This window comes from Lagenorhynchus albirostris, chromosome 16 (assembly GCF_949774975.1).
Source record: "Lagenorhynchus albirostris chromosome 16, mLagAlb1.1, whole genome shotgun sequence".
NCBI classification, from domain to species: domain Eukaryota; kingdom Metazoa; phylum Chordata; class Mammalia; order Artiodactyla; family Delphinidae; genus Lagenorhynchus; species Lagenorhynchus albirostris.
The window spans coordinates 72,589,501-72,602,757 of record NC_083110.1 but is presented as its reverse complement, the minus strand read 5'-3'; the positions used below and the strand labels follow the sequence as shown (position 1 = coordinate 72,602,757).

The window sequence follows — 13,257 nt, the reverse complement described above, 5'->3', positions numbered from 1 at the left end:
CTGGCGTGTCTGCTCCCTTGGTGGCAGTCGTGGTGCCAGGCACTGTGCTGAGGTCACTGTCCTCCACCTCACTCACCCTGGGCAGCCAGCATCTCCATCCTGATTTTTCATGTGGGCAAACAGAGGCTGGGGCGGGGGTTGGGTTCAATACGCTGCCACCCAACCGAGAAGGGTCAGGGCTGGATTTGAACCTGGGCCGTGAGCTTCCACAGCAAACGCTTGTCCCAGGATCCCGGGCCGTCCTGGGGGGCTTGGCCACTTCGGGGGTGGAGGTCTTTTCTTTCTGGAACTTCAATTTTACTTAATGGAAGCATTTGAAAATTTTATATATATATATATATATATATATATATATATACACACACACACACATACATATATATATATATTTTTTTTTTTTTTTGCGGTACGCGGGCCTCTCACTGTTGTGGCCTCTCCCGTTGTGGAGCACAGGCTCCGGACGCGCAGGCTCAGCGGCCATGGCTCACAGGCCCAGCCACTCCGCGGCATGTGGGATCCTCCTGGACCGGGGCACGAACCCGTGTCCTCTGCATCGGCAGGCGGACTCTCAACCACTGCGCCACCAGGGAAGCCCGAAAATTATATTTTTATAGTAGATGGATATGAGTATATTATGGAATAGGAGGTGAAACTCACATGAAGTTTTTAGATAAAACCGCAAACTCAGGCCTCAGTCTGCATTTTCTCTCAGTGTGCCTGATCCGTGCTGCCCGCCCTGTTATCCCAGATCCGCCGCAAGGGCTCACTCACTGGCTGTGTGACCTTGAGCAAGTTCCTTAACTCCTCTCAGCCTCAGTTTTCTCATCTGTGAAATGGGCTAATGGGAGCACATCCTGGGCTCACACTTCACTAAGATGCCCCAAAGGAGGGATGCAGTTTTGCTTGCTGATGCATCTTAAGTCCTCAGGTAACAGTCTAGCGTGGAGTAGGTGCTCAATACATATTGGTGGAATGAATAGTTGAATGAAGGCCTGGGGTTTTGTGAAGATTAAATAAGAGACACCTTCAAAAAGCACCCAGCACAGTGCCTGGCCCACAGTGGAGTGCCACGAACAGCCACCTCTTCCCTGTTATCTAAGCAGGAGGGAGCTGGGATGCCCGGGGCCTGGGTACAGAGCTGCTGCTACTCCCTTGGGGGGAGGAGGAAAGTAAGGAACCAGGGGCCTCCCAGGCCTCAGGATGGGGCCCTGCCTTCTTGAAGGGCCAGGCCAGGAGGCGGCACTATTGTGGCCATCTTCTTGGTGGCAGGGATGAGGTTAGGGGTCTCTCACTCTAGAAAGCCTGCCGGGTCCTTCCTGGGACATTTCTCCCATGTGGCCCACAGCAACCCTTGATCCAGGGACAGGCTCTGAGGGAAGAATACCTTTTCCTGAGGGCCAAAGTCTCCTCTGGCTGCCAGCTGCAGGGCACAGCATCAAACTACGGGAGCCATGAGGTTCTTTGGGGATCACCTCTCCAGCACCAGATCCCCCTGTTCTATATCAAATCTTTACCTACATAACTTGCGTCGTCTTTACAATGGCTCTCGACTAGGGGCGTTTTGTCCCCAGGGCCATTAGGCAGCATCTGGAGACAATTTTTTTTTTGGGGGGGGGGTGGTACGCGGGCCTCTCACCACTGTGGCCTCTCCCGTTACGGAGCACAGGCTCTGGACGTGCAGGCTCGGTGGCCATGGCTCACGGGCCCAGCCGATCCGCGGCATGTGGGATCTTCCCGGACCGGGGCACGAACCCGTGTCCCCTGCATCGGCAGGCGGACTCTCAACCACTGCGCCACCAGGGAAGTCCTGGAGACATTTTTGATTGACACACGGCAGTGGGTGCTACTGCCATCTACTGGGTGGAGGCTAGGGATGCTGCTAAGTTCCCTCAACGCATAAGTCCCCGCGACAATGAATTAACCCAAAGCATCAGCAGCACCGAGGCTGAGGAACCCTGATGACCGGTTAACTTTGGGCTGGCCCTGCCCCTTCTGCTCTGGGGACCCCATCAGCCAGTGGGTCTCAAGGCACTTCAGACAGGCTGCCTCTCCCTTCCAGGCTGCTGCTGCCCCCAGTCTCCCCAGCCTGCAAGTTGGTCTCTGTTGTCTGGAAGGCTAAGACCTGGGGGTTCCCAGAGCTGAGGCCAGGACAGCAGGGTTGAGGTGGGAGTGAGGGTCTCACCTGACGCTTGAAGAGCCTCTGGAGCAGCCCTTTCTTTGGCGGTTCCGGAGGGTGGCTTCTGTTCAGGTCCGGCGAGAGGGTACCGTTAGGTCCAAACACATTCAGTTCCTTAAAGCACTCTGTTTCGATCATCTGGAGAAGCGGTCAGAACACGGGTGGTGTCAGGGGCTGCGCTGGTCATCTTGGGTGGACAGGAATCCCAGCAGCCCAGCCCTGGGCGACACTGCCCCGATCCCGGTCCTGCCAGGCTCTCCGCCCGCCCTCCATCTCACAGGGCAGAGAGCCAGGCAGCAAGGCCCGCCCACTGCCTCTCCCTGACGGCCCTGCAAGCCGCCCTCTCCGAGGAGACAGTAGCCGGCCACGGAGGGCAGCGGCAGGGAAGCGCTCATCTCCCAGCCACGGGACTCACCCCAGCTCCTCCTCTACCCCAGCGCTCCGGACCCTCCCCCTTCCAGTGCTGCAGGCCCACTGCCCCATCACTGCCATCTCACTCGAACCAGCTCGAACTTGCCCCACCTCCAGCCCCCCGTGCCTGCCACTGCTGCCCCATTTCTCTCGTTTCCCAGCCACGCTTCTCCAGAGAGCCATCGAGACAGGCCTCCTCTTCCCGCCCAGCCAGCTCCTGACCCAGGACCACACCACGCCCCAGTCTGCCCACAGGGACGCCCACCCAGCTGTCCCTCTTCTGCCCTCGTTGCACCCTCCCCTCAGGGTGAAGCTGAGGGCCCCGCCGTGCTCACCTCGCTTTGCCAAGGGATGGGTACGGAGCCCGTGGAGAACTTGGAGTAGAAGTCGTCGTCTGTGTGGTCCAGGTTGACGCCCTTCACGGTGGAGAACTGCTCGATGTCCAGCACGTCCTTGCAGTACACGGCCCGGGGCTGGGAGGGCAGGGCGCTGGTCACCAGGAGCCCTGCCTGTGGCTCTGGTGGCCCCCAGCCAGGCCCGGATGGTTTTGATGGAGAGCAGCGGGGGTCTCCCAGGGCCACCCCCGCTCCGGAAACCCAGGCTGCCCTTCGCTCAGAGGGGCCAAGGGGCCCCCAGCTGGGGTGAGGAGAGCTCAGGGCCCCTTCCTGCCATCACTGCCCCGCACAGTATGCAACGGGGCGATGTCCCAGGAGAACCTCCCTGGCCCTTCTCGCATCGGAGGCCAGTCGGGGTGGTAGGTCAGCACACAGGCTCGGCAGCCACACAGACCTGGGCTGGGGTCCCAGCTGTGTTAGGTGCTTTGTTAAAGTTACATATCCCCTGGAGGCCTCAGTTTCCTCACCTGCAAAATGGGGCAGTCGAGGCACCAGGCCACGGGGCTGTCGTCAGTGCTGCTATGGCCCCGGCGCCGTAACCATAGTGATCTCTTTCATCTCACTCATCCACCAAACATGCTCTGGGGCAGCCGTGCGGGGACTCACAGAGACAAACCCGGGCCCTGCCCTCTGGGGATTCGAGGTCAGTGGGGGAGGCCTCCCAGGGGCTCTGGGAGCCTGGGATTCTGGAGATGAGGACTTCATAGAGGTGATGATGCCAGGGTGGGTACAGAGAGACCCCCAGACCGGGCGACACCCTGCTACTGGTGTCGCCCCTTGCCCACAGGTCACCCCTTGCCCACAGGTCTCAGCCTCTGACCCGGGGCCCAGCACAGATGTTTGGTGAAGTCGAAGGTCATAAATCAATGCACAGGCTCAGTCTAGGCTGGGGAGGCTACTTACATCTGGAATAAAGGGAGGGTCCAACATCCCGGCTTCTAAGCGCTTGAAATTCATGTTCCTGAAGAAGGGGTGTCTCTTGACCTCTGCTGCCCCTTCCTCCTGGCAGCCCAGCCTCTGCTTTGCATCTTTGGTGAGCAGCTGTGACAGGAGAGCCCCATGAGGACTTGCCTGGGGGGCTTTTCCTCCTGCCCAGAGGCCCGAGGGGCAGAGGGGCTTCGGAGAGCTTGTGGTCACCTCCCTTTCACACGAGTGTCCCTGAGCCCTCCCGAACGTCCCTCCTCTCTCCTCCGCAGTGCCTGCGCCACCCCAGGTACCCAGCGGACACTGCCTGCTCAGGCCTCGATTTAGGGTGGCCTCCTGAGCCACAGTGTGCTTTGTGGTCCCATGTTCCCAGCATGCTCAGATGCCCGGAACCCCCAGGAGAGCAGGAATCCTGTCTGCTTCTCCAACCCAGCATGCACTAATGTTTGTTGAATTGGTGTTAACTCTTCTGCTCCAGGTAAGCTACAAAGGGCAAGGGCTGGTCAGTGGGTTCTTTCATTCATTTACTCCGTTCATAAGTACATTGTAGACTTGTACCCAGTAGATCCCGAGAGAGGATGCTAAGGGTCTGGCCTCAGGAAATTCATGTTCAGAGGACCCATCAAGGCAATGCAGATATGACACCATGGTGGCAGAGGAACAAGAACTGGCTGCCAGCTGAGGCATCGGGAGGTGTCCTGGGGAAGGGGCGTCTGTGACAGGCTTTCAAAGGTGGGAGCAGATATCGGAGGGACCTGTGGCATCATGAGCAGGGCGGCAGGGACACTCAGGGCGTGTTTGGGGAACACCTGTCTTTGAGTCTGAGAGAAGGATGAGGGAGGTGGGTCGGGGGAAGGGGACTGGTTGGGGAGAGTGATGGACGGTCCTGAAGGGCAGGTCCAGAGGTAGGATTTTAATACAGGTGTAGTGGGGAGACAAGGATGGTTGGGGTAGAGGACTGTCCTCATCACAACCAAAAGGCAGGATGGTTAATAGGAGAGGAAGGGGCTGCAGGAGCAGAGACAGCTGGACGGGAGGAAGGTGTGAATGAAAGAGAGGAAGGGGGGAAGGGGAGGGGCAGGCCCCGGCTGAAGATGGGGCAGGGCCGCCACGTGACCACAGGGCATCAGTCCCTCCCCACAGTCCCAGTGTCCCCACCCCACTGAGCACTGCACCATAGACGCAGCTGGAATCTACTAAGTGTCTGCTTTGAGACTAAAATCAAAGTGGGTGGTCTGCACCTTGGAGGGAGTCCAGCCCTTTCCTTTACCAATACCCTGGCGACCTCTGCATGTGCTCATTTAATCCACATTTATGGCTGCCCTGAGAGCCAGCGGGCAGGGGGGCCTCCTGGGGCCCAGAGTCTGGAGGGGAGGCTTGCTGGGACTGCCCCCCCCCCCAAAACTAAGGAATGAAAGGTGGCAGTGGGGCAAGCACCAGGTCACAGCCTTGAAGGGACTAAGCGATGAGATAGCCACTCACAATGTCACCCTTTGGTCCACCGACCACCCAAGAGTGTTTTGCCCAGTGGGCTGGTGGCTCGGAGCCTCAGCTGCTCTTCTCCTGGGGCTTTGCTCTGCTCTGAGTAATCCCAAGAGGCTGCAGACCCCAAAGCCTTCAGGGGCTGGCCAGACAGATGGCACAAGTGAGAGCAATAAGGTGAGGGGTGGGCTGGGCTGGGTGGGCCGTGCCAGGATGCCCGTCAGCTCCTGCCAGGCAGGGATGCTGGCCAGTGTCCAGGGCTTCTGCTTTTTTTGAGAAGCCAGAAAATCCAGGTTTTTACGTGAATTTGCCCCATTTAAAAATCTTGGCAAGTAACCCACTATTCACCTCTCTCTAAGACACTATGCAGGCTGAAATAAACACCCATCTACATGCTGCCTGTCTGCAACCTGGGCATCAGGTAGAGAGTTTACACATGTAATATCAGTATAAACCAGAAGTGAGGGGGAGAGATAGTGTGAGCTGAGGTGGATGGGGCAGGCAGAGAGGGCTTCCTGGAGGAGGAAGACTAGCAATGGGCTGGAAGGACTGGAGAGACTGAGAGGGCTACAGGGCCAGTGGGGAAGAACCAGTGCTGGGACTCAGCAGGGGCCTCAGAAAGGTGGGGGCTGAGGTCTGGGCCTAGGTACGACTGGACCCAGGGGACAAGGCAATGAGATACATGCATTTCTGGACACCAGGGGCAGTGAAGAGGGTCTTGTGGCTGCCAAGATGGAATGAGGGACAGAACCTGGGGGCCAGGGACCAGCTTCCTTGCTGTTTGTAGAGAGACTTTCCTCGGCAGGCGGGGCTGGAGCTGCCCCGGGCCTCCATGGTCTCCTTACGGTCAGGCCCTGCTGTGTCCTGAGCTGGTGTCCCTTGGTGGTGGCAGCCTGGCTGCCAGACCAGATGGGCTGTGGTTAAGGGCTCAGAAGAAGCCCAAGACCAGAATTCCAAGACCCCAGGGTAAGGAGGCAGAGGAAGGCCAGAGAGCTCCAAAGGTTCTTCTAGCTGAGAGAGACAGGAGACCTTGGTTTGACACGTACACCTACGGACCCAGGTCTGCCTGGAGCCCCAGGCTCAGATGCCACCTTTCCTTCAGTGGCCACCAGGGGACAGCAGAGGAACAGCAGTGCCCCCGGTCCTGGGGCCCCAAAGCCGGGCGCCAAAGCCGATGACTGTGGGCAGGGAGGGGGCGCTCTGTGCCTCTCTGTCCTCTCAGCACATCCCATGCTGCTGCTGGACGTTTCTCAAGACCTGCTTCTCTGAATTCCCTGACCTAGGACATTTGGTGATGCTCTGACCTCCTTCTTCCCTTGTCCAGTTGGCTCCCTCTGGACAGATACCTGACTGTGACACAACCAAGTATCCTTGGCACCCCCCAGCCCCCGGCTGTCAATCATCCCTAGGACCCCACATTTCCACGTACCTGCCTTTTGCTGCCCTGCTCCTCTTGCCCCCCGACCCCAGCTCTGGCTGCCGTGACTACCTGTTTTCTCGGAGGTCCCCCAGCTACAGGCTGGCCCAGGCCTGTGGTCCGGGCGTGTGTTTGCTTGTGTACACACCACACCTCCCTGTCTCTCACACATGCCAGTGGCAGATCTATGGTTCCTCTTCCTTTGGAAGTGGTCAGATGGCAGCTCTAGCCCAAATCCTTCTTCCCATGCCTCTGTGACGTCAGACCGAGGCTGGTAAGAGGAAGCGGTCACCCAGCAGGCGGACGGCTCCAGGAGGGTGGCCTTCTGGGGGTGGGAACTATGCCAGATGGTTTCTGGGCCCCTAGCAGTGCAGCCTCAGGTTTTCTAGAAGCGGAAACTCTGCTACTTTTCATCAGCTCTCCGGGCCTGCCCTTCTCTGCACTCGAGCCTGGTTTACGCCCATGATTCAGATCTGAGGGTCCGCCGGCCTGTCCGCTGCTCCAGGCGCAGCGCGCTGCAGGGAGAGGAAGGGGATCTGTGGATCCCCGATGCCCAGAGCCAAGCGCTCAGGCCCCTCCTGTCTCCGAGTGGCTGGTATAAGAGGGCAGCTGCCTGCAGTGGAGGTGCTAGCACAGCTGGGCTAGCACCAGAGGGAGGAGGGCCCTGGGGGGCACAGGTGGGCCTTGGGAGCCTACGAGCCAGGCAGGAAAGGAAGCGGGCCCACCTGGGCCGAGAGGAAGGGCCGCGGTCCAGGGGCGGACTCTCTCCAGCTCCACTTTTTTTTTTTTTTTTTTTGCGGTACACGGGCCTCTCACTGTTGTGGCCTCTCCCGTTGCGGAGCACAGGCTCCGGACGCGCAGGCTCAGCGGCCATGGCTCACGGGCCCAGCCGCTCCGCGGCATGTGGGACCTTCCCGGACCGGGGCACGAACCCGTGTCCCCTGCATCGGCAGGCGGACTCTCAACCACTGCGCCACCAGGGAAGCCCCCACTTTTTTTTTCTTTAAGATTTTTTTTTGATGTGGACCATTTCTGAAGTCTTCATTGAATTTGTTACAACATTGTTTCTGTTTCATGTTTTGGTTTTCTGGCCGCGAGGCATGTGGGATCCTAGCTCCCCGACCAGGGATCGAACCCGCACCCCCTGCACCGGCAGGCAAAATCTTAACCACTGCACCACCAGGGAAGTCCCCCAGCTCCACTTTTGATGGCTCCTGTCACTCCTTCCTCTATCTGGCTTCCAGCCCCCGAGTCTGGCCCCGTCCACCCAGCCTATGTAAAGGTCATTCCCCGAGTGCGCCCTGCCTGTGGCCAGGTCAAGTTCACTATCCATGGATGCTGTCACACAGGGCCCCAGCAAGTGTGACCAACATTCCATACAGTGGGTGGAAAACTCGAGTATAAGAAACTATCACCACCCCCCACCTGCAGCCCCTGGCCTCAAGCCAGCACCCAGGGGTCCAGAGCTGGAGAGACAGCAGGAGGCCCAAGGTCAAGGGTAGGGGCTGCCTGGATCCCTCTGTGTCTTGGGGGCGAGCCAGAATCAGCCCCTTTCTCCCCATGCTGGCTTCCCCCACAGAGCTGGACGTGAGGGTGTCTCCCATTGTCACGCAGCCCCCTCCCTTATCACAGAGCCGCCCTGCTCCACCCCAGGCTCCCTCCTGGAAGCCTTCACCGCCCGCCCCAGTCCACAGCCTGCTCCTCCAGCCTGGTGGCTTCATCGCCCACACCCTAGCGTGCCCCGATCCTGTCCCCTTCAGCCCATTTGCTGTTCTCGGCTAAGGGCCGGGAGGGGAGCCAGCACTGGACACCAGACCCGGGGCAGCGTCTGGCTCACCGGGAGCTCACCATTTTGCAGATGCACTTGGCCTCCTCGGAGAACTTGTGCGAATATACCTCCTCGGTCTCCAGGACCCGGCGGTCCACCTCCTCCCTCTTCACCTTCTCCTTGCGGCCGCGGAAGGGCGACTGGCCCTCGATCATCTCGTAGATGAGGCAGCCCAGACCCCAGTAGTCGGGGCTCAGGCCGTACCTCTGGTTGTTCAGGACCTCTGGAGCTGGGGGCAGAGCAGGGAAGCGAGGAGAGGTGAGAGACAGCTGGTGGCAGGTCAGAGCCCGGGCAGACGGGGCCAGGACTGCGATGTCAACGGGGCCTCGGGACGTCCTGCAGCCAGGAGTGCTGCTGCTGCTCACAGAAGGCCTGGAGCTTGATGGCTCAGACCTCTTCCCTCTGCCAACCCTGGTCTACCAACTGCTGTAAATACCACCTCTTCCTGGGAGCCTGCCCTGGTTGCTCTTTGCTGTGCTCCCAGGACCCTGACTGTGGCTTCAGAAGCCTGACCACAGTGGATGGAAACAACCTGTTCCCTTGATGTCTCCCCCACTAGACTGTGAGCCACCTTATTCCCTGCTGTGCCCGGTGACAGGTACGACGCCTGACACACAGTAGGTGCTGCACACATATTTGTTACAGTGAATGGTGTGTCCACCCGAAGTAAAACGATTTTAAATTTAGCTGGAATTCAAATAGCTTCTCTAACATTTTGATAAAATGAATTATAGATTCACCATAGAAATGCAAAAAAGATAGGTTCAGGTCATCAGGCAGGCCACATTCATCCAGGGAGGCAAATGCATCCACACATGTGCTGGTATGCACACAACACTGTGTGCTGTGCAGACACTCTGTGCAAGAGGAGAAGACGCAGATGCACAGGCAGACACACACAAAGGTGCACAGATGGACCTATCTACCCATCACCCATCTATCATGCATCCACCCATTTATCTATCCACCCATCCATCCATCTATCCACTCATTTATTAATCCATCCATCCATCCATCATCCATCCATCTGTCATCTATCTATCTATTTATCTATCCACCTGTCATCTGTCCATCCATCCCTCAGCATTCACATGGGTATACATACCCCCAACATACACACAGATACACACCCCAGAGGTCCTCCAATGTCGTGCAACCTGAAAAGGACCCTCGAGCACCAGAGACCAAGTCTAGAACCCTAAGCATGTGTCGCTGGCAACAGCCCGGTAGAGGAAAACAAGGTTCCCACACCCCCAGAGCTTTCAGGAGTCCTCTACCTCCTGGTGTGAGTGGGCTTATGAGTGGGAGATGTGCAGAAGGAAGCCCAGGGAATATCCCTTATTGGCAGGAGCATTCCAGGGGTCGGTGTAGCTCTGGGGCTCTTCCCCGTAGCTCCCGGGATGATGGTCTCAGAGAAGGCTCAGGGGATGCAGCGCAGGGAGCCCGAGGCCGGTCTCTCCTTAAAATGGTACTTGTGACACAGTAGGTGGGGTGCTCCTCTCCTTTCTGGACCCTTCCTAATGATCTCCCCCCTCTCGAGGTCACCCTGAAAGGCTGTCTGCCAACTCAGCAGACCCCTACTCCACCCACCCCCAGGCAGCGCTGTTTGTCAGCTCTGCCACTGACCTTGGGAGGGGCTTGCCCTCCCAAGAGATGTAGCTGGGGCTAGGGGTGGGAGCTGCAGAGCTCAGTGAAGTCAAGTTGCGCCCCTGGTGCCCCAATGCTCCCCGAACCCTGGCTAAGACCTCCCACCTCCCAGCATGACTACTTCTAGTTGCACAAAGAGGCCAGTGGCTCTGAGGGTGGGGCTTGGTGAGAGGCCGCGCCTACACTTACCCATGTAGCCGACAGTGCCCACCCGGCCGCGGATCAGGTCGCCCTCCGGGATCTTCACAGCTAGGCCCAGGTCCGAGATCCTAATGTGGCCTGAGGGAGGACAACAGAGTCAGTAGGTCCCTGGGATGGCCATGTGGACATCTGGTCTACCCTGGGCAGGGCCCCAGACTTGCCATGGGCCCCTGGCATTTCATCTGTCCTAGAAAGAGTGGTACCGAACCTGCCATGGCAGGGTGACTGCAGACCCTTGGGAGAGTCCAGGTGTCAGAGGACAGGGGTAAAGTATTACTTTTTCAGAGAAAAACTTAACGATGAAAAGGATGCCTGGATTTGGTTAGACGATTACAGACCTGCCTCATAAAATGCCCTAATGGGCTTCTTGGAAGGCTGATGTCACAAAGTTTAAAATGCCTTGGCCTGATTCTGGGATTGCTTCATGGGAAAATGTAAGAGTCTCCTGACATTTTGCAACAATTTGCTTAAGGGGAAAAATCATAAAGCAATTTGGGAAGCAACTCCCTGTGCTGCCTTGTTGGTCTTTGGGGGTTGTTTTCTCCCTTTGGAGACACTGCCACCCAGGCTTAGCAGAGACTGTGGGGAGGCATTGGAGCTCCTGGACCAGGACCGACCCCCAAAGGCAGAGACAACGTGGTGCTGAGAGCTCGCCTCAGTGCTGTCTCTCCTAGTGGCCCAGCTGGCAGGGTCGTGGCCTCATCTGACCCTGCAGGGAGGAACACTACCCTCCTTCCCAGCCTGGACCTCAGCAAGGCCCAACGCCAGAGACCCCGCTAGGCTGCAGCTGAGTGGATTCCCCTGGCTCAGTGGCCCCTGACAAAGGCAGGAACGGTAGGGGGCAGGGGAGCGAGCACACAGATTCCAGCCACTGGGCCACAGATCAGTGGTGGGCACAGCTCTGGAACCAGCAAGACCCCCTGCGGGCACTGGGCGCATCCAAAGAGGGGCGGTGGGCCCTGAGCCCTCTGCCTGCTCCGCCACACGACAGCATCACAATCAAACCTCTTCGCTTGATCACGAACAACCTCCCTCCCTCCCTCCCTCTCTCTCTCCCATCAGCCTGGGGCTGCCTGACGTCTGGGGCGTGCTGGCAGGGAGAACTGGTTTCTGGTCTCAACTCCCCACTGATATTGCTGGGTGAGTGACCTTGGCAGGTTGGCTCCTCTGAGCCTCAATCTTATCATCTGTAAAATGGGTACAGGGGTGTCAGCCCTGCCCCCTCTGTAGAGATGAGAAGATCTAGTTAGATAGAAGATGTGACAACCCCTTCCCAGGCGTGAGAGGCTGAAGAGTCATGAGGGGCTGCTGTGGTGGCTCCTGTTATCCGTGCATGTGTGTGCAAACACACAAGAAAATAACAAGGTGACAGACAAGTAATAACGCCCAACACATTTATAGCTGGCTACAGTTGATAAAACAACTTCTCCTCAAGCTATCTTGTCAGAACCTCACCACCACCCTCCACCATCTGAAGCAGGCAGGGCAGGACCCACTGTTTCTATTTCACAAACAAGGAAGATGAGGTGCAGGGAAGCTGTGTGAGAGTTAAGTACTGGCCCAGAGCCTCTGGAATTCTCGACTCCTCACTCACTGCTCGCTCTCTCCCTCTCCTCCCTCTCGGCTGACCCACACTGCTTCTTTGCCGGGTGGGAGCTCTGTCCACGCCCTCTGCCCTCCCGTGGACCCCGGGTCAGTGTCTCTGAGTCTCCGCTGGGGGAACCCCTGCTCCCTTTGGGTTGTGACGCTCACCTCAGCTGCAGAGCAGGAGAAGGATCCCCGGGCCGCTGCCTGACTTACCGTAATCGTCTAACAGGATATTTTCAGGTTTCAAATCTCTGAAAGGGAAAGATCACCAGCAAGTGAGTGTGGCTGTTCTGGGAGGCAAGGGCACACCAGCATCTGGGTGGACCCCCTTGGGCCAACCCGGCCTGAGTGTTTCCTTCCCGACTCTGGGCTCAGGGGGTCTGGTCTCTCTCTGGGTCAAGACAATCTTGTGCTAACCTCTCTCCCTCCAGGAATTTAAAACAAATGCTGCTTTTTGCCATAGGTGCCTTCCTGACCCTGGAGAGTGACTGAAAAGGAAGTTAGGCAAAGGCTAGTCCTGGCACCTGTCCACACACTGATGGCCCCAGGGCTAAGAACACTTCTGGCTGGAGTGGTGACAGACTCCTCCAGGCCTGAGAAGACCCTGAGGTCTCAGGATGCCTTGAAGGCAGAGCAGGGTCTGGGAATGAAAGCAGAGAAGTTATTGAGGACAAAGAACCAGCCGCAGAATTGGGACAGAGGATTGTAAGGGAGAGAACGGTAACCTCCAGGACAAACACCCCCTTTGGGAGGGGGCCCCCAGGAGCCTGGCACATCTCCCAACTCCAGCTGAGCCACAGCCTGGGAGAGAGCACCGCCAGAAGGCACGGCTGTAGACGCAGCCGCCTCCTCCTGTCCCTAACGTCTCTCTTCTCTTTGATGAAATGATCGTGCTCATGTGAAAGGGAACCTCTCCACTCCCACTGGGGGGGAGGGAGGCAGCAGAAGTGTCTGTTTTTATTTTATTAATTAATTAATTAATTTTTGGCCACGTTGGGTCTTCATTGTGCTGCGCGCAGGCTTTCTCTAGTTGCAGCGAGTGGGGGCTACTCTTCGTTGCGGTGCGCGGGCCACTCATTGCAGTGGCTTCTCTTGTTGTGGAGCACGGGCTCTAGAGCGCAGGCTCAGTAGCTGTGGTGCACGGGCTTAGTTGCTCCGCGGCATGTGGGATCTTCCCGGACCAGGGCTC

At 57.9% G+C, this 13,257-nt stretch overlaps 1 protein-coding gene across 5 annotated transcripts in view; it reads right to left on the bottom strand.

Annotated features, from left to right (window-relative positions):
* The window catches only part of GRK5 (G protein-coupled receptor kinase 5), a 225,034-nt gene that overhangs the window by 5,094 nt on the left and 206,683 nt on the right, over window positions 1–13,257 (bottom strand). For all 5 annotated transcript variants that reach the window (XM_060127069.1, XM_060127070.1, XM_060127071.1 and 2 more), the window contains 6 exons: window positions 12,282–12,319; window positions 10,470–10,559; window positions 8,654–8,862; window positions 3,886–4,023; window positions 2,923–3,060; window positions 2,183–2,314 (listed from right to left, as the gene is read on the bottom strand). In XM_060127069.1, the coding sequence (XP_059983052.1) occupies window positions 2,183–2,314; window positions 2,923–3,060; window positions 3,886–4,023; window positions 8,654–8,862; window positions 10,470–10,559; window positions 12,282–12,319 (745 nt within the window). The remainder of the gene's footprint in view (window positions 1–2,182; window positions 2,315–2,922; window positions 3,061–3,885; window positions 4,024–8,653; window positions 8,863–10,469; window positions 10,560–12,281; window positions 12,320–13,257) is intronic.